This window comes from Phyllobates terribilis, unplaced genomic scaffold (genome assembly GCF_046119375.1).
Source record: "Phyllobates terribilis strain yellow unplaced genomic scaffold, ASM4611937v1 Scaffold_1__5_contigs__length_1240528914, whole genome shotgun sequence".
In the NCBI taxonomy this organism is placed as follows: Eukaryota; Metazoa; Chordata; class Amphibia; order Anura; family Dendrobatidae; genus Phyllobates; species Phyllobates terribilis.
The window spans coordinates 801,133,128-801,152,243 of NW_027362761.1; the positions used below are offsets into that span (position 1 = coordinate 801,133,128).

Sequence of the window (19,116 nt, forward strand, 5' to 3'; positions counted from 1 at the left end):
TTATAAAATGTTAACACTTTTGGGGATTTTCCAATATATTGGTCCTCCTAAGTCGCTTCAAATCTGAATCGGTCCCTAAAAAAAAAAAAAAAAAGTTTTGTACATTTCCACGAAAAGGTTAAAAATTACTACATTTTTAAACCTTCAAACATCCTAAAAAAATAAAAGAACATTTTACAGATGGTGCTGATATAAGGCACATATAAGGTAAAGGTTATTTATTATCTTTTTTGTGTAGTGTGACTGTCTGGATTAAAGGGTGTAACAAAGTCACTGGCAGTGTGTCGGAAGGGAGATATGTGTCACAGAGGCTGTTGGCCTCAGTGATGTGAAAACATGGAAGTTTCTCCTGCACATTAAGTGCAGAGAGGGTTAACGACCCAGGTTTACAAGGGAATGTTTTTAGTGGATGACGAAGTGCCGGGCGGGACGTCATCCACCATATTACCAATCCAGGGAGTGCTCTGGGCTTTAAAGAGAATCTGTCACCCCCTGGGAGATTTGAGACCTCTAATATGGGCATACAGTTTATAGAAAAGTAAATCTATACATACCTGTATGGCCCATAGTAGAGGTCTGCTTGCAGTGAAATGGAGCTTTATAAAATCTGTCTTCACATACTTGGCGTCCCCCCGGATGCCAAGAAATTCCCGCCTATCTGTATAGTTAGGCCAGAAATCCCCGCCTGTCTACTTATTTAGCATGTTCCAGCCAAATGGGCTGTGTTTTTTCTTTACTACCGGGTAGATTATGACACTGAATAAACTAACCCGAAATTTAAAGAGACAGTGTCCTGTGTCTACCTCCGCCTACAGCCGAGCTTGTCGCTTTACCACAAGGGATAATCATTCATAGTTTGATCACTGCTAATTTTTTTAAAATTTTTGTCAAATTTCTGATATTTATATAAATAAACACAAAAAACATCTCAACCTAAATTTACCATTATCATAAAACCTAATGCATCATGAAAAAAACAATCACAAAATCTCTGGGATATGTTGAAACATTCTAGAATTATTGCCACATAAAGTGACACATGACAGATTTGAAAAACTTGGCCTGGTCAGGAAGGGGACAAGCTAGGCGTAAACATTAAAATCCGCCAAACCCACAATCTAATGTGTTGGGGGCACTATGAAGGTGAGCAGGATCACAAGTGTTGCAGTTGACTCCTTTTCCCACTGAAAATGATCTTGGATCAATCTGAGAGAGAATTATTCTGCTAACCGGGTTCTGATGTGAATTTCTCATTGATTTTAAGCTGGAATTGTGTATTCAGATTGTGTTTGTGTCTCCTGTAGAGGATTCCAGTCCTCAGCATCTTGATTCAAGAAAGCTCCTGCGGCTGCTCTTCATCTGAGATTCTCAGGATGGAGAGGATTATTCTGGACAAGCTGAACTGGGACCTTCATACGGCTACACCTTTGGATTTCCTTCACATTGTAAGTAACTGTCTTATTTGGAGTATAGTAATGTAAAGTCCATACTTTAATGAATGTTGGAAAGGCCTATCCCCCAGGTAATTTGGCGCACAACAAACTGCATGAAATCACTTCTTTGACTGCTATTCACTGTAAGTTTAACCAGTTCCTGACAATGGAAGTACTGGTTCATCCAATGTTGAGTCTCCATTTTTGATGCGTGCTCAGGGGCTGAGCCTGCATCATATCTGGCAGATGCTGGCTGTGTTACATAGCCGGCAATTGACTGTATCAGCAGTGAATGGAGCTGAGCTCTGCTGGTTGTCATTAACCACTTAAAGGGAATCTATTAATATGGGCATACAGGTTATATACTGCTGAAAAAAGTCCTACCTGTGTGCTTCATATCAGATGACTTGTTTTTGATAAATCATCTTTTATCACTTTATATAAATGCCCTCTTCCAGGCTATGGGGAGGACGTTCCCTGGAAGATAACTCTGCCTCCAGAGATTATTTTACAGGAAGGGGACTAAAAAATAAATAAAAAAAAGTTTAAAAAGATCTGAATCATCTTCCTTTTCCCCATTAAAAATAAAGACATCCATCTGTAAAACTATATTTCTCAAAATATAAAGTTAATTAACCTGATTGGTAAACGCCTTTAAAGAGAAACAAAATCAAAAAATAACTAAATTGTGAGTATTTTTGGTCGTTGCAACTCTGTAAAAAGATGCAATAAAAAGCAATTAAAACGTATTTACCTTTAAAATGGTATCAATAAAAATCTGGGTTTTCATCGCTATGTCCTCATACAGTTCCATAGACATAAATTATGAAAACATTACAGGTCTCAGATAATGGCGACACAAGCAACATTGTTTTTTTTTACTAATTTTTTTTCACCACTTACAAAAAAAATTTCTTCTGTAAGTTTGGTATCGCCGTAATCCTACTCGTCTGGAGAACTCTATTGCCAGGACATTTTTACAGCGCAATGAACACCAAAAAACAAAGCCCCAAAAAAGCAATTGCGGATTTACGTTTTTGTATTTCTTTTGCACTTGGAATTTCTTTCCCGTTTTCCAAAACTTAGCATGATAAAGTAAATGGCAACTGTCACACAAAAAATAAGCCCTCATGTAGCTATGTCAATGATAAAAATAATAAAGTTATGGCTCTCGGAAGATGGGCAGGGGATACGGAAAACACCACAAATGGAAAATCACCCAGTCAAGAAGAGATTAAATGTTGTAGGAAACATTAACCAATATTCGGATTTGATGTCGTGAGTAATCACTTGTGTGTTAGGTATGTATGCGTTTCAGATCACAAAGTTCTCATATTATTACAATGGAGATTTTATGACATGGGGTACGCTGGTTAACCTTCAACCTGGCTACACCCTTTCCCAAAACCTTTGCAAAGTGTGGAGACCTTTATGGTCATATCAAACTGGTAAGATGGATTTTAACTTGGATTAAACACCAAAATGTGTCATATCCGACAGCGATCAGGATGCACATGTTTGGAAAATTTCCGTTCCCCCCCCCAATTTTTATTTGAATTTTTATTATTTTAACAATTTTTACAAAGAAACCATAGGGATTTTCTTTGTTTTCCCTTTGTTTGTTTAATCTGCTCAGATTTTTGTATTCTACTTATTTTCACAGATTACACGTGCAAAAGCCCATTAATTGGCAATAGGACACCTGCAGCAAAAATCCAGCTGTCAGCCTTGGATTTCTGCTATAAAAATACATGTGGGATTTAGGCAGGGTTCAGACGGCTGTGCTCAATCTCGGGCCAGTCACAGCCGCAAATCCGTAAATCAAACCAGAATAATGCATGATGTGATTTTTTTTTCATCAGACCATGTGGAAAATTGACCATATGCACTGGTTTACTGTCTATATTGGGTACATGTTCTCTCAATGTTCGATCTGTGGTGCACCTCTGTATAACATGCTTGTCTGAACGAGCCCTTAGTGCTGACTTGTCACAGAATCTTGTAGGATGTGGTCTCCTTATGGGAATTTTTTTACCTATATGTATGCGTTTTGGAATAAATGTAAATCTTGCAGTTTGGTTTCAGCACTAAACTTATTTATGACTCGATTTATAAAAAGTGGGCTGAACTTTGATCACAAATTAGATTAGAGAAGATCAGGAAAAGAAAGAAAGATCAAAAGTTCAAATGCTGTTGTCCAAACAGGCTGAAGAAGCCAAATAGTTCAAAAAGTATAATGACACTCTGTTGCAAAATATCTTTTTAGCCATTTATGCATATAAGTAAAAAATATAATGTATTTTTTGGACAATAAGACACAACTTAGTATAAGTCGCACACCAGGTTTTGACAGCAAAAAATAGGAACAACATATATCCTGCAAAATAAAACTTCTCTGAAGGTGTAAAGTGGAGGGATCAATATCACTAATTTTAATCCACTGGGGTAGAATCTGGAAGTAATAGATTTATTGTTAGTGTTTCTCTGCAGCATGTGTATCATACACATAGCTTTACAGCACGCACGTTATATACACTCTGTAGTGCTCACATATTACACAACACTGCTGCATTCAAAGTATGTGCACACTCAGCTATATAGACACTCAACTCTGCCACATACACGCACAGCTCAGCTACACACACACACACACACACTGTATACATTATCACACGTCCGCCTTGATCACTGGAAGCTGCTTCCAGACTAAAAGATGCACATACTTTTTAGCAAGATTTTGTTCTTGCTAAAAAGTGCGTCTTATAATCCAAAACATACAGCAGTTGCCTTCAAACGTGGCAATATTCTTTAAAGCGATTTTGAGGTTTTAATATTGATGAACTATCAATATTTGAATTGAAGGGATCTGATCCTTGGGACTCCTACAGATGAGCAGAATTCTAGACTGTGCGGTTCTTCGCTGCAGTAACTTCTCTTATCCATTTGGCTTCGGCACTGCCGCTCAGCCTCATTCACACATGTATTTTAGTACTTTCATTCTGCTAATCAAGTAGGGGTTCTGGGGAATGTTAAAATCTAAAAACCCTTCTTAAAATAGCTCTCTGTATACCACAGGGACATGTTAACATCTGGAGATACAGTGGTGAAGTTGGTATTCTGCGCAGCTGCCTTCATATGAGGGAAGTGAATCTGATTAGGCATGCATGAGAAGGCAAATATTGCCTTATGTAGGCTTAGACACTTTATAAAATATACCACTTTAATGATTTTTTTAGGTAGTAAAACTTTAATTATTTGCCTATGTTTCAAGAATATGAAAGTATTTCCTTATTGATTATTATCTACACAAATAATCGCTCGTCTATGATTTGATAAGCGATTAAATTTGCCAACATTGACATAAATTATGTAACAAAGTAACGTCTTGATATTTCAGAATGTTATCAGTTACCATCTTGTTTTCTCATCCCTGTCTCCAGTTCCATGCAATGCTGCTGACGACCAGCCGAGAATTATTAGACAATATGCCTGAGGTGAACCCATCGCAGCACGTAGCTCTGCTGACCCGCCAGCTCCTACAGTGCATAGCCTCTCACCAGCTTCTACACTTCAAGGGCTCCATATTGGCCCTGGCCGTCCTCAGCTTAGACATGGAAAAACTGCTTCCTGATTGGCTCGCTCTTACTATCAAACTGCTTCAGTCTGCACAGGTAAGCACCATGTCTTGGGTCCTGGGCCTCGACTCAACAGGGTAGGTATGGTAAAACCTACCAAATAGGTAAAAGGTGCCGTCTTTGAAAGCGATTTTGTTTTATCTAAATATGTTGTATATTCTGTTTTTTGTTTGTTTTTTTAGAGGCCAAAGCTCTGTTTTTTCTGATAGAGTTCTAACTTCCCTGCATGGACAGATAGATCTAAACGAACTTGCTGTCGCTTCCAGGAAGTTAGAACTTGCTGTCGCTTCCAGGAAGTTAGAGCTTGCTGTCGCTTCCAGGAAGAGCTTGCTGTCGCTTCCAGGAAGTTAGAGCTTGCTGTCGCTTCCAGGAAGTTAGAGCTTGCGGTCGCTTCCAGGAAGTTAGAACTTGCGGTCGCTTCCAGGAAGTTAGAGCTTGCTGTCGCTTCCAGGAAGTTAGAGCTTGCTGTCGCTTCCAGGAAGTTAGAGCTTGCTGTCGCTTCCAGGAAGTTAGAGCTTGCGGTCGCTTCCAGGAAGTTAGAACTTGCGGTCGCTTCCAGGAAGTTAGAACTTGCTGTCGCTTCCAGGAAGTTAGAACTTGCTGTCGCTTCCAGGAAGTTAGAGCTTGCTGTCGCTTCCAGGAAGTTAGAGCTTGCTGTCGCTTCCAGGAAGTTAGAGCTTGCTGTCGCTTCCAGGAAGTCAGAGCTTGCTGTCGCTTCCAGGAAGTTAGAACTTGCTGTCGCTTCCAGGAAGTTAGAGCTTGCTGTCGCTTCCAGGAAGAGCTTGCTGTCGCTTCCAGGAAGTTAGAGCTTGCTGTCGCTTCCAGGAAGAGCTTGCTGTCGCTTCCAGGAAGTTAGAGCTTGCTGTCGCTTCCAGGAAGTTAGAGCTTGCGGTCGCTTCCAGGAAGTTAGAACTTGCGGTCGCTTCCAGGAAGTTAGAGCTTGCTGTCGCTTCCAGGAAGTTAGAGCTTGCTGTCGCTTCCAGGAAGTTAGAGCTTGCTGTCGCTTCCAGGAAGTTAGAGCTTGCTGTCGCTTCCAGGAAGTTAGAGCTTGCTGTCGCTTCCAGGAAGTTAGAGCTTGCTGTCGCTTCCAGGAAGTTAGAGCTTGCTGTCGCTTCCAGGAAGTTAGAGCTTGCTGTCGCTTCCAGGAAGTTAGAGCTTGCTGTCGCTTCCAGGAAGTTAGAGCTTGCTGTCGCTTCCAGGAAGAGCTTGCTGTCGCTTCCAGGAAGTTAGAGCTTGCTGTCGCTTCCAGGAAGAGCTTGCTGTCGCTTCCAGGAAGTTAGAGCTTGCTGTCGCTTCCAGGAAGAGCTTGCTGTCGCTTCCAGGAAGTTAGAGCTTGCTGTCGCTTCCAGGAAGTTAGAGCTTGCTGTCGCTTCCAGGAAGTTAGAGCTTGCTGTCGCTTCCAGGAAGTTAGAGCTTGCTGTCGCTTCCAGGAAGTTAGAGCTTGCTGTCGCTTCCAGGAAGTTAGAGCTTGCTGTCGCTTCCAGGAAGTTAGAGCTTGCTGTCGCTTCCAGGAAGTTAGAGCTTGCTGTCGCTTCCAGGAAGTTAGAGCTTGCTGTCGCTTCCAGGAAGTTAGAGCTTGCTGTCGCTTCCAGGAAGTTAGAGCTTGCTGTCGCTTCCAGGAAGAGCTTGCTGTCGCTTCCAGGAAGTTAGAACTTGCTGTCGCTTCCAGGAAGTTAGAGCTTGCTGTCTCTTCCAGGAAGTTAGAGCTTGCTGTCGCTTCCAGGAAGAGCTTGTTGTCGCTTCCAGGAAGTTAGAACTTGCTGTCGCTTCCAGGAAGTTAGAGCTTGCTGTCGCTTCCAGGAAGTTAGAGCTTGCGGTCGCTTCCAGGAAGTTAGAACTTGCGGTCGCTTCCAGGAAGTTAGAACTTGCTGTCGCTTCCAGGAAGTTAGAGCTTGCTGTCGCTCCCAGGAAGTTAGAGCTTGCTGTCGCTCCCAGGAAGTTAGAACTTGCTGTCGCTCCCAGGAAGTTAGAGCTTGCTGTCGCTTCCAGGAAGTTAGAACTTGCTGTCGCTTCCAGGAAGTTAGAACTTGCTGCATACTTGTGTACATTGTGCTCAGTAATAACAGGATACAGTATGCTCCTTTTTAGAGTCAGCAGCTTTTAAATCTATGTCTATGCAGTGGATTTGGATCTTTGTATGAGACAGATAAAGCTCTGAAAACGAAAAAGATTTGTTCACCACTTGGGGACAGTTCAGTGGCTATAAATGTAAGAATGGTCACCTTATTACTGTTCAGTGCGGTTTAGAAACTCCACTGAAAAAAACAGTGACTGCAGCATTCACAAGTAAGACCAAATTGAAAGATTTACAATTGTTTTAACTGTTTGATTTCTATATACACATGTTCTACAGTCTCTATGTATCAGTGTACATAGCAAGCTACGGAATGATTTAAAGGGAATCTGTCACCAGGTTTTTGCCATGTAATCTGAGAGCAACATGATGTGGGTGAAAAGAGCATGATTCCAGCGATGTATCACTTATTGGCCTGCTTGATGCAGTTTTGATAAAATCCCTGTTTTCTTTGCTGTATATGCAGCAGAGCTATGAGTGCTGAGCTGTGTATAGTCATATCCCTGATTGGTGAAATTCCTGTGTACGTTGTACATTGTCAGCAAGCTGCTAATTAGTATTGGGGGTGGGGTTACAAAGATTAGCTGGATTTCCTGGCATGCAACACCTAGTCCTGCAGTGATAATCTCTTGCTGATAAAACAATGATTATTGAAACTATAGCACACAGCCTAATAAGTGACACATCACTGCAATCAGACTCTCTGCCTCTATAGTATGTTACTCTCAGATTAAGTAGCAAAAACATGCTGACAGATTCCCTTTAACAGAGAATCTGTTGGTGAGCTTGGACTCTAATACTATCCTATCCTAAACTATCTTCTAAGCTGATATATGACCACATTAAAGTTCACCTTGAAGGTCAACTTAGAAGATGGTTTAGAAGAAAAGAGATAAAGGTCACACACCATGCCGTTAGATTTCCTCGTTCTCCAGTCTGTTATTTAGTATTATTATTAATAATAATGATAATAATAATATTATTAAACGGTTACAATTTTTAACAAAGCTCAATATCAAAAATTATTTTTAGCCAATAATATATTCACTTAAGTAAATGTATATTTTTAGGCACAGCATGAGTTGTGTGAGAAGTCCGTTGTAATAATGATCTGCAAGCTCTCCTCCACACTCCAGCAAACTGATAGACTGATTTCTCTCTACGCACAATAACAGAGAGAAACTCAATCAGCACCCAGCTTGCAAATTGTGAATACATCAGTCTCCTGCCTTCACAGCAAATCTACAGATTAATGTACAATTTCTTAGATGCTAAAGTACTTGAACCCATAAAAGGAAGGTGGGGCTTTTTTAGATTCTAACTTCCTGTTGTTTCAGGAAACAACACATGTATAAAGCCACAACAGTCAGACCCTGGCCCTATCTTTTGTATTGAAGCATCTAGTGAGCCTGTGCAAAGGTCATTGTGAGGGGATGGGGAGCGGGGTCAGCTGTGATATCACCTACTGTGATTCGTGGATCCTGTGTTATCATCTGTGTTTAGATGTGTTATTAGTCACTATAATCCTGCCTCTGATGATAAGGAGCCTTCTGAAAAACTATTCCAGAAAGGACAGGAAGTCTAAAAAAAAAAGTCCTATTGGCCAGTTTGAATTTTTTATGTTGTAATTAAAATCATGTTATCAAGAAAAAAAAAAATGGAACACAAAAATCTGATTTAAATGATGGTTCATGTTCTGATGATAGCTTCCTTTTAAGCGACAGACCAATGAAATAATTGTGTGCCCCTACTTTATAATGACAGCATAAACAAGCTGCCAGGTTTCTTGTACTCCAGTCTGTGCTGAGGTGTAGTAACGCTGCTAATATGTGTGATCTGATTTCTTCTAGATGGATAGCACCCAGCTGTTTCTCTGTCGGGAAGAAGCATCACGGCACCTTTCTCCTCTGCAGGCTTCCTTGCCTCCCAATGCTGTATATGTCTACAGTCCCCTCAAGCGGACACTGTTGACCTGCAACAGAGGAGAGTACCAATTCCGTCCCTCCCCTGTCCCAGGCCCCAGAGTCCACCAGAAGGGCAAAAGCACACCAGGATCTCTTCTGAAGGGAGCGACTTACTTCTACCAGCGTCTAGCAGCTCCTGTAGCGTGCAAGCAGGCCTCCACCAAGAGGAAAGTGGAGCAGATGGAAGTTGATGACTTCTATGATGGGATCAAGAGGCTTTATAATGAAGATAGCACTGTTGAGGTTGGGGGCATGGAGATTGCTGCATGTAATGGTGGTCTGTCCAGGCAAGAGGGCAGCATATCCCCTTGCCCCCAGTTGCAAGCAGTGTCTGTCATGTAATATCAGCACTTAAATATTGCAAAGCCACATGCTAGATTAGGTTCCTTTTGACACCTTCAGATGTGGTGGGGTACCGCTAGCAGTGCAGTGCATTGCAGGCCCCCTAAGCACGAATGGTGTTCAAACCACACTAATAGCTATAAAGTGTAGTCAAAGGCCATGCTATACCAGCTCTGGACAGAGGTCTACAAACCCTGCCTGATTTCTCATGCTGCTGATTCTTGTTCCATCTCTGTCATTTAAATAAAAGCTTATAAAATATAGTGAGGAGAAAACAAAAAGTACAAAAAAAAAATACCAAAATAACCAAAAACATTGACAAAAAAATTAGCAGAAGTGTTTAACCTTCTAGTGCTGTCAGTTCCATTGTGTTCTGCGAGTATATCTACTGTATTTTGTGCACCTTGACATTTCCCTGCAAGCCTGTCCTATCTTGTGTTCTAGACTTGTCCTCCAGTAGAGACTCTTATCTTGACCTTCTTCATTTTCATCTTGTGCTATTGCTTTCCTGTGAAATCTGACCTTACACTGAACCGATTTTACTTCTTATCAATTTAACAGACAAAATAATAGCTAGGAATTCACTTTTTCCATTGTCAGTTCGAAATGTTTTTGGCTTTTTTTTTTTTGCATTTTGTGGGATAATAAATGACACCTACAACACACAATAATTGGTGTTTAATTAGGTCTAGAAATTGCGTCCTTTCTGTCATTCCAAGCATTGGGCCCTGCAGTTCTTTGCTTGTACTGAGCTGGCCATATGTATTCTTGCAGTCAGGGTAGTGTGATATATATTTTTTTTCCTTCCAGGTCTGCACCCACCAGATCATTTTCAAGCATTTTTGAAGTTTAGGCAACTAAAAAAAAAATTATTAAAAAAAATAGCTTTCATTTGTAGTTGTGTTCAGAATGCACCATGATGCCACCATGCCTGGTTTGGAGGAATGTTGTTTGCATATTTTGCATTCACAAGTCACTTATTTTTCCCCTGGGACAGTGTTATATATAGTTTATTCACTTGAGAAAAGATGAAATAGTTTGCAATACCTTTTCTATGTCCCAGCATGCATATCTATTCTTTCTGTAAAACCGTCTTTCACAACAACCTACTTTAGAGATCACTGCTCAATCTGGAGCAGGCATGGCCGTTGGAATCTAACTCTCATGTAAGGTTTTCCTGGTTGCAATAAAGTAAATTGCCCTAACAGTCTCCTCTGGTTTCTTCTCGGTGTGTCGGGTTGATTACTTTAAGCTGTATTGAGGGGATATTCTGGCTCCGCTCACTTCCGCATTGGGAGATGTCTGTGATGTCACGTCTACTGGACTGCGTACATGTTCTGATACCTGCTGGGGCACGTGCGCTATAGGCAGTTGTCGTGCACCTTTCCAATTCTGGTGAATATCTGCCGATCACACATGAAACCTGGCAGGTATCAGTAGAGTTGACGTTACCGGCCCACTGACCTCCAACATAGAAGTAAGTGAGCTGACGTACCTCTTTAAGGCCCTTTCAGAAGAGGGACAATAATTGGCCAAAAAAAGTGCTCAGAAAAACAATTCTTTCCGATTTGATCCACATAAACATGCTGCCTATATTTCATCATTGTTGGCAGCAAATGTCCGTGCAATGAAAGGATGTGCTGCTGGCTAAGGGGCATGTTGTATGGGGTCAAAGCGGTGATTCTGCCTCAATAAATTGTATCGTCCATGTGAAATAGCCTTTAAACGAGTTCTGTTTGGCTTAGGATATCATTTACCGGTACTTGTGTAAATGTACCTTAAGGGTATGTGCACACTGAGGATTCATTCAGACATCAGTTTTTCTTGTACGAGTGCTACCCTTGTTTTTCACTAATACCATTCATATCTATGATAGTCTATGGGGTTGTTCAAATGTCCGATTTTTTTTTTTTTTTCCCAACAGTCCAAGTGATCCATTTAAAAAAAACAGAGACCTGTCAGATCAAAATCAGTACTGCAAGTCTAAGGGTCCGTGAAAAAATCGCCTGCACTCGGATGACATCCAAGTGCGGTCTGATTTTCAAGGTCTGTCAGAAAGGAGAAGGTGGAAAAACTTTTTTTTCCTCCATATACAAAAAAAACTGTTGACACTAATCACATTGATCAAAGTCTGATAAAAATAAATCTGTCTATTTTTCTTGTACATTGAAAATATTGATGTCTAAATGAGTCCTGATGATGATCAAGAGGAGCATCTTCACGTTCGTTTCGTGTGCCTCTCCAGTCAGGGTCTGGTGTAAGTAATCTGGCGTAAAGAATGAAACAGACTTACAAAACTACCAATAAAGTGAAGGATATGGCAGGTGTGTAACATAGTGAAATATCCCCACTTATTAAAAATGAACCTTTATTAATATCTATTAAAAGGGAGCTCCGTAAGCAATTCCCAAAAGCAACAACATCTACATGTGTGTGTATATATAGTGGCCCAAGTAGTTTAGATATCTATTAATAAGCCACACAAAAACTGGACTGAAAAGGGTTAGATAGATAAGGGCCTAAACACTTTTCCTGATAATGTACACTATCATTATCCCTACCTGACGTGGAGGTTGGCACCCTAGATAAAGCACGCAAGTTTGGCGCCCCTGCTCACCGTCATCTTGCCCTAGCTCAACCTGTCCCTTTCCGTCCTCCTCCCTGTCTTTGTACAGTACCTTATGTAGGGTTTACCCATAAATTGAATGGGTTCAGTATAGATATGCCGCGTTGTAAATCCCACATTTCCTTAGTTAATCTGCCAGCTTGGTATCGGCTCAGAATTTACGGCATTACTTTGTACATATCTAATCGATACCCCATCATCTAAAGTTTATTCTATACTCTTCCCTTTCCCTCTCCCTCTTTTTTTATGGTTTTCCCTTTACTGTACGGCATGGAGGTATGGGAGTGGTAGCATATATATGGGCAAAATATCATGGCTGATGTAGTATATCTTTACTCTAGGGGAGCCATGGAGAGGTTTTTGTTTCCTGTCCCGTCTTATATCCTGCTTTGTATATTATGGATAGAATCATGATTAACATGGGGTAAAACCTCTACAGTACCATCTTTTGCCTATGGGGGTTATTTAGGACAGTGATAAATACACCCAACTTAGGAGTCCTCCTTCCCCAGGTACATACGCACACTAAGGGGTTAATCACTATTCCCTAGACAGCCCCTTTTATATGCACGATAATGAGCTATGGTGCTGATGTTTGAACCCTGCGCACATGCTAGTATGGAGACGGATTGGCTGCTATGGGTGATGCGCATATATGACTTGGTGCATGCGCTGAGAATGTCGTCTGATTGGCCGACGACCATTTCACCGGGTGATGCGCTGGGAGACTCTGCATCTATGGGGATGATACCTGATTGGTCTGCGGTGGCCATTTTGCCGGTGCCCTGATTACATGTGCGCTGATGCAAACTATGGAGACAATGGTCTCTGGCCAAGCAAGTCCTTTACCGTATGCAGTCATGCCCAAAAGTTTTGGCACTCTTGAGATTGTTCCAGGAAATGAAGTATTTTTCCCAGAAAATGTATTACAATTACACATGTTTAGTTATACACATGTTTTATTTCCTTTGTGTGTACTAGAACATCACAAAAAAAAATGAGGGGAAAAAAAGGCAAATTGGACATAATTGCACACAAAACCTCAAAAATGGGCTGGACAAAATTGTTGGCACCTTTTGGCCATGACTGTATCAATATACTCTACTATACTCTACTATACTCTTGTGACATTTATTATCTGGTCTTTTACCTCTTGTGCCTCCAATCTACTTTTGAGAACATACTTATAGTAGCCCTTTTTAGTAGACAGACATGCTGTAATCCAGGCATCATGACTCCAAGAAGCCGCCTTGGACTACCCTATAATGCCTCCTGATGAACCAGCATTGAGAATGGGGAAACGCGTTGAGGTTGCGGTATACTCGTAGCTATATGGGGTCCTTTCCATTTAAGTGACAAATTGTGTCTGTTCTGTGCCTCTGTTTATCTTGTTTACCCCATATGGATTTAACCATATAATTTGTATATCCCTACAAGGATGTATTATCTAGGAAAAGTATTTCGTCCCTTCTCTACCCAACCTCTTTCAGTCCTGTTTTTGTGTGGCTTATTAATAGATATCTATATATACACATGTTATTAATAAACATTCATTTTTTATAGGTGGGGATTTTTTATTATGTTAGACGTTAGGAATTAAATGTTAATAAATTACATGATCTGAAGCTTCATACCGCCATCGCGCCCCTATACTACCCATCTCTGCCCATTTTGGCACAGCTCTGTGAAACTGATGTAAAACACCAAAAGTCGTAATTGTTTTTGCAACTCTGCATTGCACAAACATTGTGCGATTTTTCAAAGCAATTTATATTAGAATTCTGGTATAATCACTTTCGATTCAATGGTTTTTATTAAATGTAAATATATGCAAAGGGAAGGAAAGGGGGGAGGTAAGTTAAGGAAAAAATGGGAAGGAGAGTTATTGCAGGAGGGAATAAGGTAACGTAGGTGGAGGGAATGGAAAGGAAAACTCCAGATTATATATTAAGTCCAAAGTTTGACACAAAGAATTGGTATAATCGCTTTAATGACTTGGGACCTCAGTAAAAAGTTTTTACTGAGGTTTTTGAGCAGAATCTTTGCAGAAAGTCTCAAGCTTTTGAGGATTTTTTGTTTCTGGAGGACGATTTAGAGAGTTTCTGCTCCAAAAACTCCTAAAAAAAAAAACAACAAAAACCTCACTGTGCCTTTGGGTAAATTCAAACAGTTTCAAAGAGTTTCTGAATCAAATCCACACGAAACGTGCAGATTTAGCTGTGGATTTCCCTTTTCCAATCCTAACAGCTGATGACTTACTCTCTGGCTTATCCCCGTGCGCTCTTGTGGGGATATTTGCCTCGTCCTTGCAGGGCTTTGTTCGCTGAGCTCCAGTGATAAAGTGTGGATTTTACGTCAAATTTTGTAGGTACAGTACAGACCAAAAGTTTGGACACACCTCATTTAAAGATTTTTCTGTATTTTCATGACTATGAAAATTGTACATTCATATTGAAGGCATCAAAACTATGAATTAACACATGTGGAATTATATACTTAACAAAAAAGTGTGAAACAACTGAAAATATGTCTTATATTCTAGGTTCTTCAAAGTAGCTACCTTTTGCTTTGATGACTGCACAGTTGTGTTGTGCAGAAGTCTGGTGGATACACAGCTGATAGTCCTACTGAATAGACTGTTAGCTGCTTTTTTCTTGCCATAATACAAATTCTAAGTAAAGAAAAACGAGTGGCCATCATTACTTTAAGAAATGAAGGTCAGTCTGTGCGAAAAATTGGGCAAACTTTGAAAGTGTCCTCAAGTGCAGTTGCAAAAACCATCAAGCGCTACAAAGAAACTGGCTCACATGAGGACCGCCCCAGGAAAGGAAGACCAAGAGTCACCTCTGCTTCTGAGGATAAGTTTATCCGAGTCACCAGCCTCAGAAATCGCAGGTTAACAGCAGCTCAGATTAGAGACCAGGTCAATGCCACACACAGTTCTAGCAGTAGACACATCTCTTCAACAACTGTTAAGAGGAGACTTTGTGCAGCAGGCCTTCATGGTAAAATAGCTGCTAGGAAACTACTGCTAAGGACAGGCAACAAGCAGAAGAGACTTGTTTGGGCTAAAGAACACAAGGAATGGACATTAGACCAGTGGAAATCTGTGCTTTGGTCTGATGAGTCCAAATTTGAGATCTTTGGTTCCAACCACCATGTCTTTGTGCGACGCAGAAAAGGTGAAAGGATGGACTCTACATGCCTGGTTCCCACCGTGAAGCATGGAGGAGGAGGTGTCATGGTGTGGGGGTGCTTTGCTGGTGACACTGTTGGGGATTTATTCAAAATTGAAGGCATACTGAACCAGCATGGCTACCACAGCATCTTGCAGCGGCATGCTATTCCATCCGGTTTGCGTTTAGTTGGATCATCATTCATTTTTCAACAGGACAATGACCCCAAACACATCTCCAGGCTGTGTAAGGGCTATTTGACCAAGAAGGAGAGTGATGGGGTGCTACACCAGATGACCTGGCCTCCACAGTCACCAGACCTGAACCCAATCGAGATGGTTTGGGGTGAGCTGGACCGCAGAGTGAAGGCAAAAGGCCCAACAAGTGCTAAGCATCTCTGGGAACTCCTTCAAGATTGTTGGAAGACCATTTCCGGTGACTACCTCTTGAAGCTCATCAAGATAATGCCAAGAGTGTGCAAAGTAGTCATCAAAGCAAAAGGTGGCTACTTTGAAGAACCTAGAATATAAGACATATTTTCAGTTGTTTCACAATTTTTTGTTAAGTATATAATTCCACATGTGTTAATTCATAGTTTTGATGCCTTCAATGTGAATGTACAATTTTCATAGTCATGAAAATACAGAAAATTCTTTAAATCAGAAGGTGTGTCCAAACTTTTGGTCTGTACCATACTTGGAATTTCAATTTAGTATGGAAAATGTATAAAATCCACAGTCTCTGTGGCAGGCAGTGAATTTTAAGATCCACACCGCAGGTCAACGACTGTGGAAAAATTAGATATTAGTTCAGACTTCATCCACTTGGCAGATACTGTAATCCTCTGTAGATTTTACCAGTACAAGTTCAGTGGTAAAATCCAGTGTTCACGAACCTTGGAAATTCGCCCTGGATCTTCAATGTATGTTCGTTAGAACAAAAAGTGTAGAAGCTATAATACACAACAACAAACTGCTCTTTGTAGTTTCCTTTCCATTGATTCTATCAGATATAGTAACCCATATGAGAAATCTAAAATAATTTATATATGTCCCTGGAGAGACACCATTTTCCGCTATACAAACCTCAGAACAGAGCTCTCTCTGTTGGGCCTCATTTACACTTGCGCATTATTCATCAGTATTATCAGCCAAAACCAGGAGTGGAACAAAAACAGGGGACATATTGACCAAAATATGGCTGTGTGAATGAGGAATAGGGCAAGTGTATGTATCCCATTGTTTTCAATATGAAATCCGCATTGTAAGTCTATAGGTGCGGATTTTTCCAACACATATTTTAAAAACCGGCTGGCCCTACAGAAGAACAGTTGTCCAAACCAATATATATCAGTGGGAGCAAACAATGATCCTATGTGTACAGCGTCCTCGTTTTCACCCTGACAACAGTTAAAGGTGCATTTAGGTAAAGGTAATACCGGATTTATACCTAAAATTGAGTGATTTACAGAACCATAGCTTGGAAACCCAGTCATAATGTTATGGCTGATCGGTGTAAAATGAAAAAAAAAAAGATGTGACCAAATATTACTTTGCTATTAAAGGGGTGGTCCACTACTAGGACAACCCATTCTCGATCTGAATGTTAGGCGCCGATAAAATATAAAAACTCATGCTCCCCTCCCGTCCTGGCACCTTCCAGCGGTGTCGGCACTCGCAGTTCCAGGGTTCTCGTGCGGTTATGACAAGTGAACCCGGCGCCCAATCAGCGCTGGCGTCACTGTCCCCACCTTCGGACATATGGAACATCAACAGTAATCCAGAGTGGCGGCTGCTCTCTGACTTCCTCTTGATGTTCGATTAGTCGGAAGGTGGAGGCAGTGACGCCAGCGCTGATTGGGTGCAGGGCTTACGTGTCATAACCGCACGAGAGCCCCGGGACCGCGAGTGCCGACACCACTGGAATGGCGGTGGCACAGGAGGTTAGTATAGGGGCGCAGTCAGATGGCCGTATTACTCGCGTGAGGATCGCAACACATCACAATGCTCGGACTGGCTCTCGGCTCTCCTGACCTGAGCATGACAACATGTATTCTATGCAGCTGTCACGTTCAGGTAAGGAGAGTTGACAGCCATTCAGAGGATTGCGATGCGATCCTCACGTGAGTAATACGGCCATCTGACTGCCCCCTAAGTGCTTTTATTTTATTGACTTCAAATAAGAAGAGATTTTCCTAGTAGTGGACAACCCCTTTAAAGGTGGTTTAACCAATAATTAAATGTAAGACACTTACCCTTTAACAAGCGATATTGGTTTTTTATAACCTTGGTGCATGAATAAATGTAGTAATTATGAAGATGTCAATTGTAGTAATATGGCTTCCTAGGTTTTGTCTATTATTTATTTTTACAGACATTATCATCACTGTCCCCATTGGGGCTCACAATCTACATTCCCTATCAGTATGTCTTTGGAGTGTGGGAGGAAACCGGAGAACCCGGTGGAAACCCACGCAAACACGGGGAGAACGTACAAACTCCTTGCAGATGTTGTCCTTCCTGTGATAAGAACCCAGGACTACTGTTAATATTATTATTATTTCACACAGAACCATTTTGAAAGTCTCAAGTTTAAAAATCTTGGTTTCTGAATGACATGATAGGGCTGGATGACTAGCAGAGATATTTTTAGGAAAGCTCTGCCTTTGTAGGCGTGCTTAATTGTTGGACTCTCTCCAGATCAGAAACTGGACACGTTTCTAGAAGAGGATCCTATTCCTGAAGGAAATTACTTACAGATGTCTTATCAGGCAATCGGTCTCCCTCTGGTGGCACAAGAAGGCAACGGCTGTTTGTGTATTACCACCTCAATGGCTGATGTCTAGATCTTTGATGAAAGAGTTGGATATGCGACCAACAATTCTCTCTTCTGTGGCTGGCTTAGGCTAAATTCACATTTATATGGTGCATTCCGCTGACTGTATACACCTGAATTCTTTTTTTTAGACTATTCATATGTAGTCACGACTAGTGTTATGGTGACTACATTTTCTCAGGTTTATGCTGTATTGTTTTGTTTTTTTGACACTTTTTTTTTTGTCCACCCCCTCATCCCCACCTAAAAAAAAAAAAACATGCAATTTTTTTTCTCCATTATTCTCAGTGGGAGACATATTGAAACATATAGGAGATTATTTCAGTACATCTGAAATATATACTTTTTTTTAAATTAATTTATTAATATCTTCCAGAAATAGACTCTTCACCTCCCAATAGAATTCACTCTGAATTCAACAGTTTTAACCAGTAAAAACTACTTTGGAAAAAAATGTTATTTTAAGTAAAAAAAAAACCCCTGTAGATTATGTCTTAAACGTATACATTGACATTTACGCAGATGTAGGACAATATGTGGCATTCTTTTGAAGAAGTTTGTATATCTGCAGCATAGATGACGTATAAACGTGAACCTATCCTATGGTGGTTGGCAAAAAAAAATCACAAAATCATCCTACGCTACTAAATCAGGTGTCCTGCACTGTCATAGCTTCAGATGACAGCTGACGAGATTTTGTTAGCACATTCGGACATGTAGATCAAGTGTGTAAGCAGTGGGGAATAAGGTACATCCTCCGCTAAGAGCAAGACACTGCAGATTAAAGGGATTCATAAAATATCCTGATAACAGGGGATGTGACAAAATTCAAAAATAACCATATACTTGCATGGCAAATACTCAGCCACTTTAGCGCCATCACTATTGTGGTCCCACTGGGGTTTGTTAGCTTTCCTGTAGTGATCATGCGTTGATAACACATGTGTAACTGATGCAGCCTCGGGTCAAGCGGCCACCATACTAGCTGGAATGGGAGTTATCATCCCAAATTGGGATTTTGTGTTCTGGGG

General features: G+C 40.9%; 1 protein-coding gene across 1 annotated transcript in view; it reads left to right on the forward strand.

Annotated features, from left to right (window-relative positions):
* CCNI (cyclin I) overlaps positions 1 to 10,655 on the forward strand; it is an 82,196-nt gene extending 71,541 nt beyond the window's left edge. Inside the window, exons 5-7 of the mRNA XM_073637089.1 lie at positions 1,305 to 1,445; positions 4,874 to 5,104; positions 8,993 to 10,655. Of these exons, the coding sequence (XP_073493190.1) occupies positions 1,305 to 1,445; positions 4,874 to 5,104; positions 8,993 to 9,448 (828 nt within the window). The 3' untranslated portion in view covers positions 9,449 to 10,655. The remainder of the gene's footprint in view (positions 1 to 1,304; positions 1,446 to 4,873; positions 5,105 to 8,992) is intronic.
* The last annotated feature ends 8,461 nt before the right edge of the window (positions 10,656 to 19,116 follow it).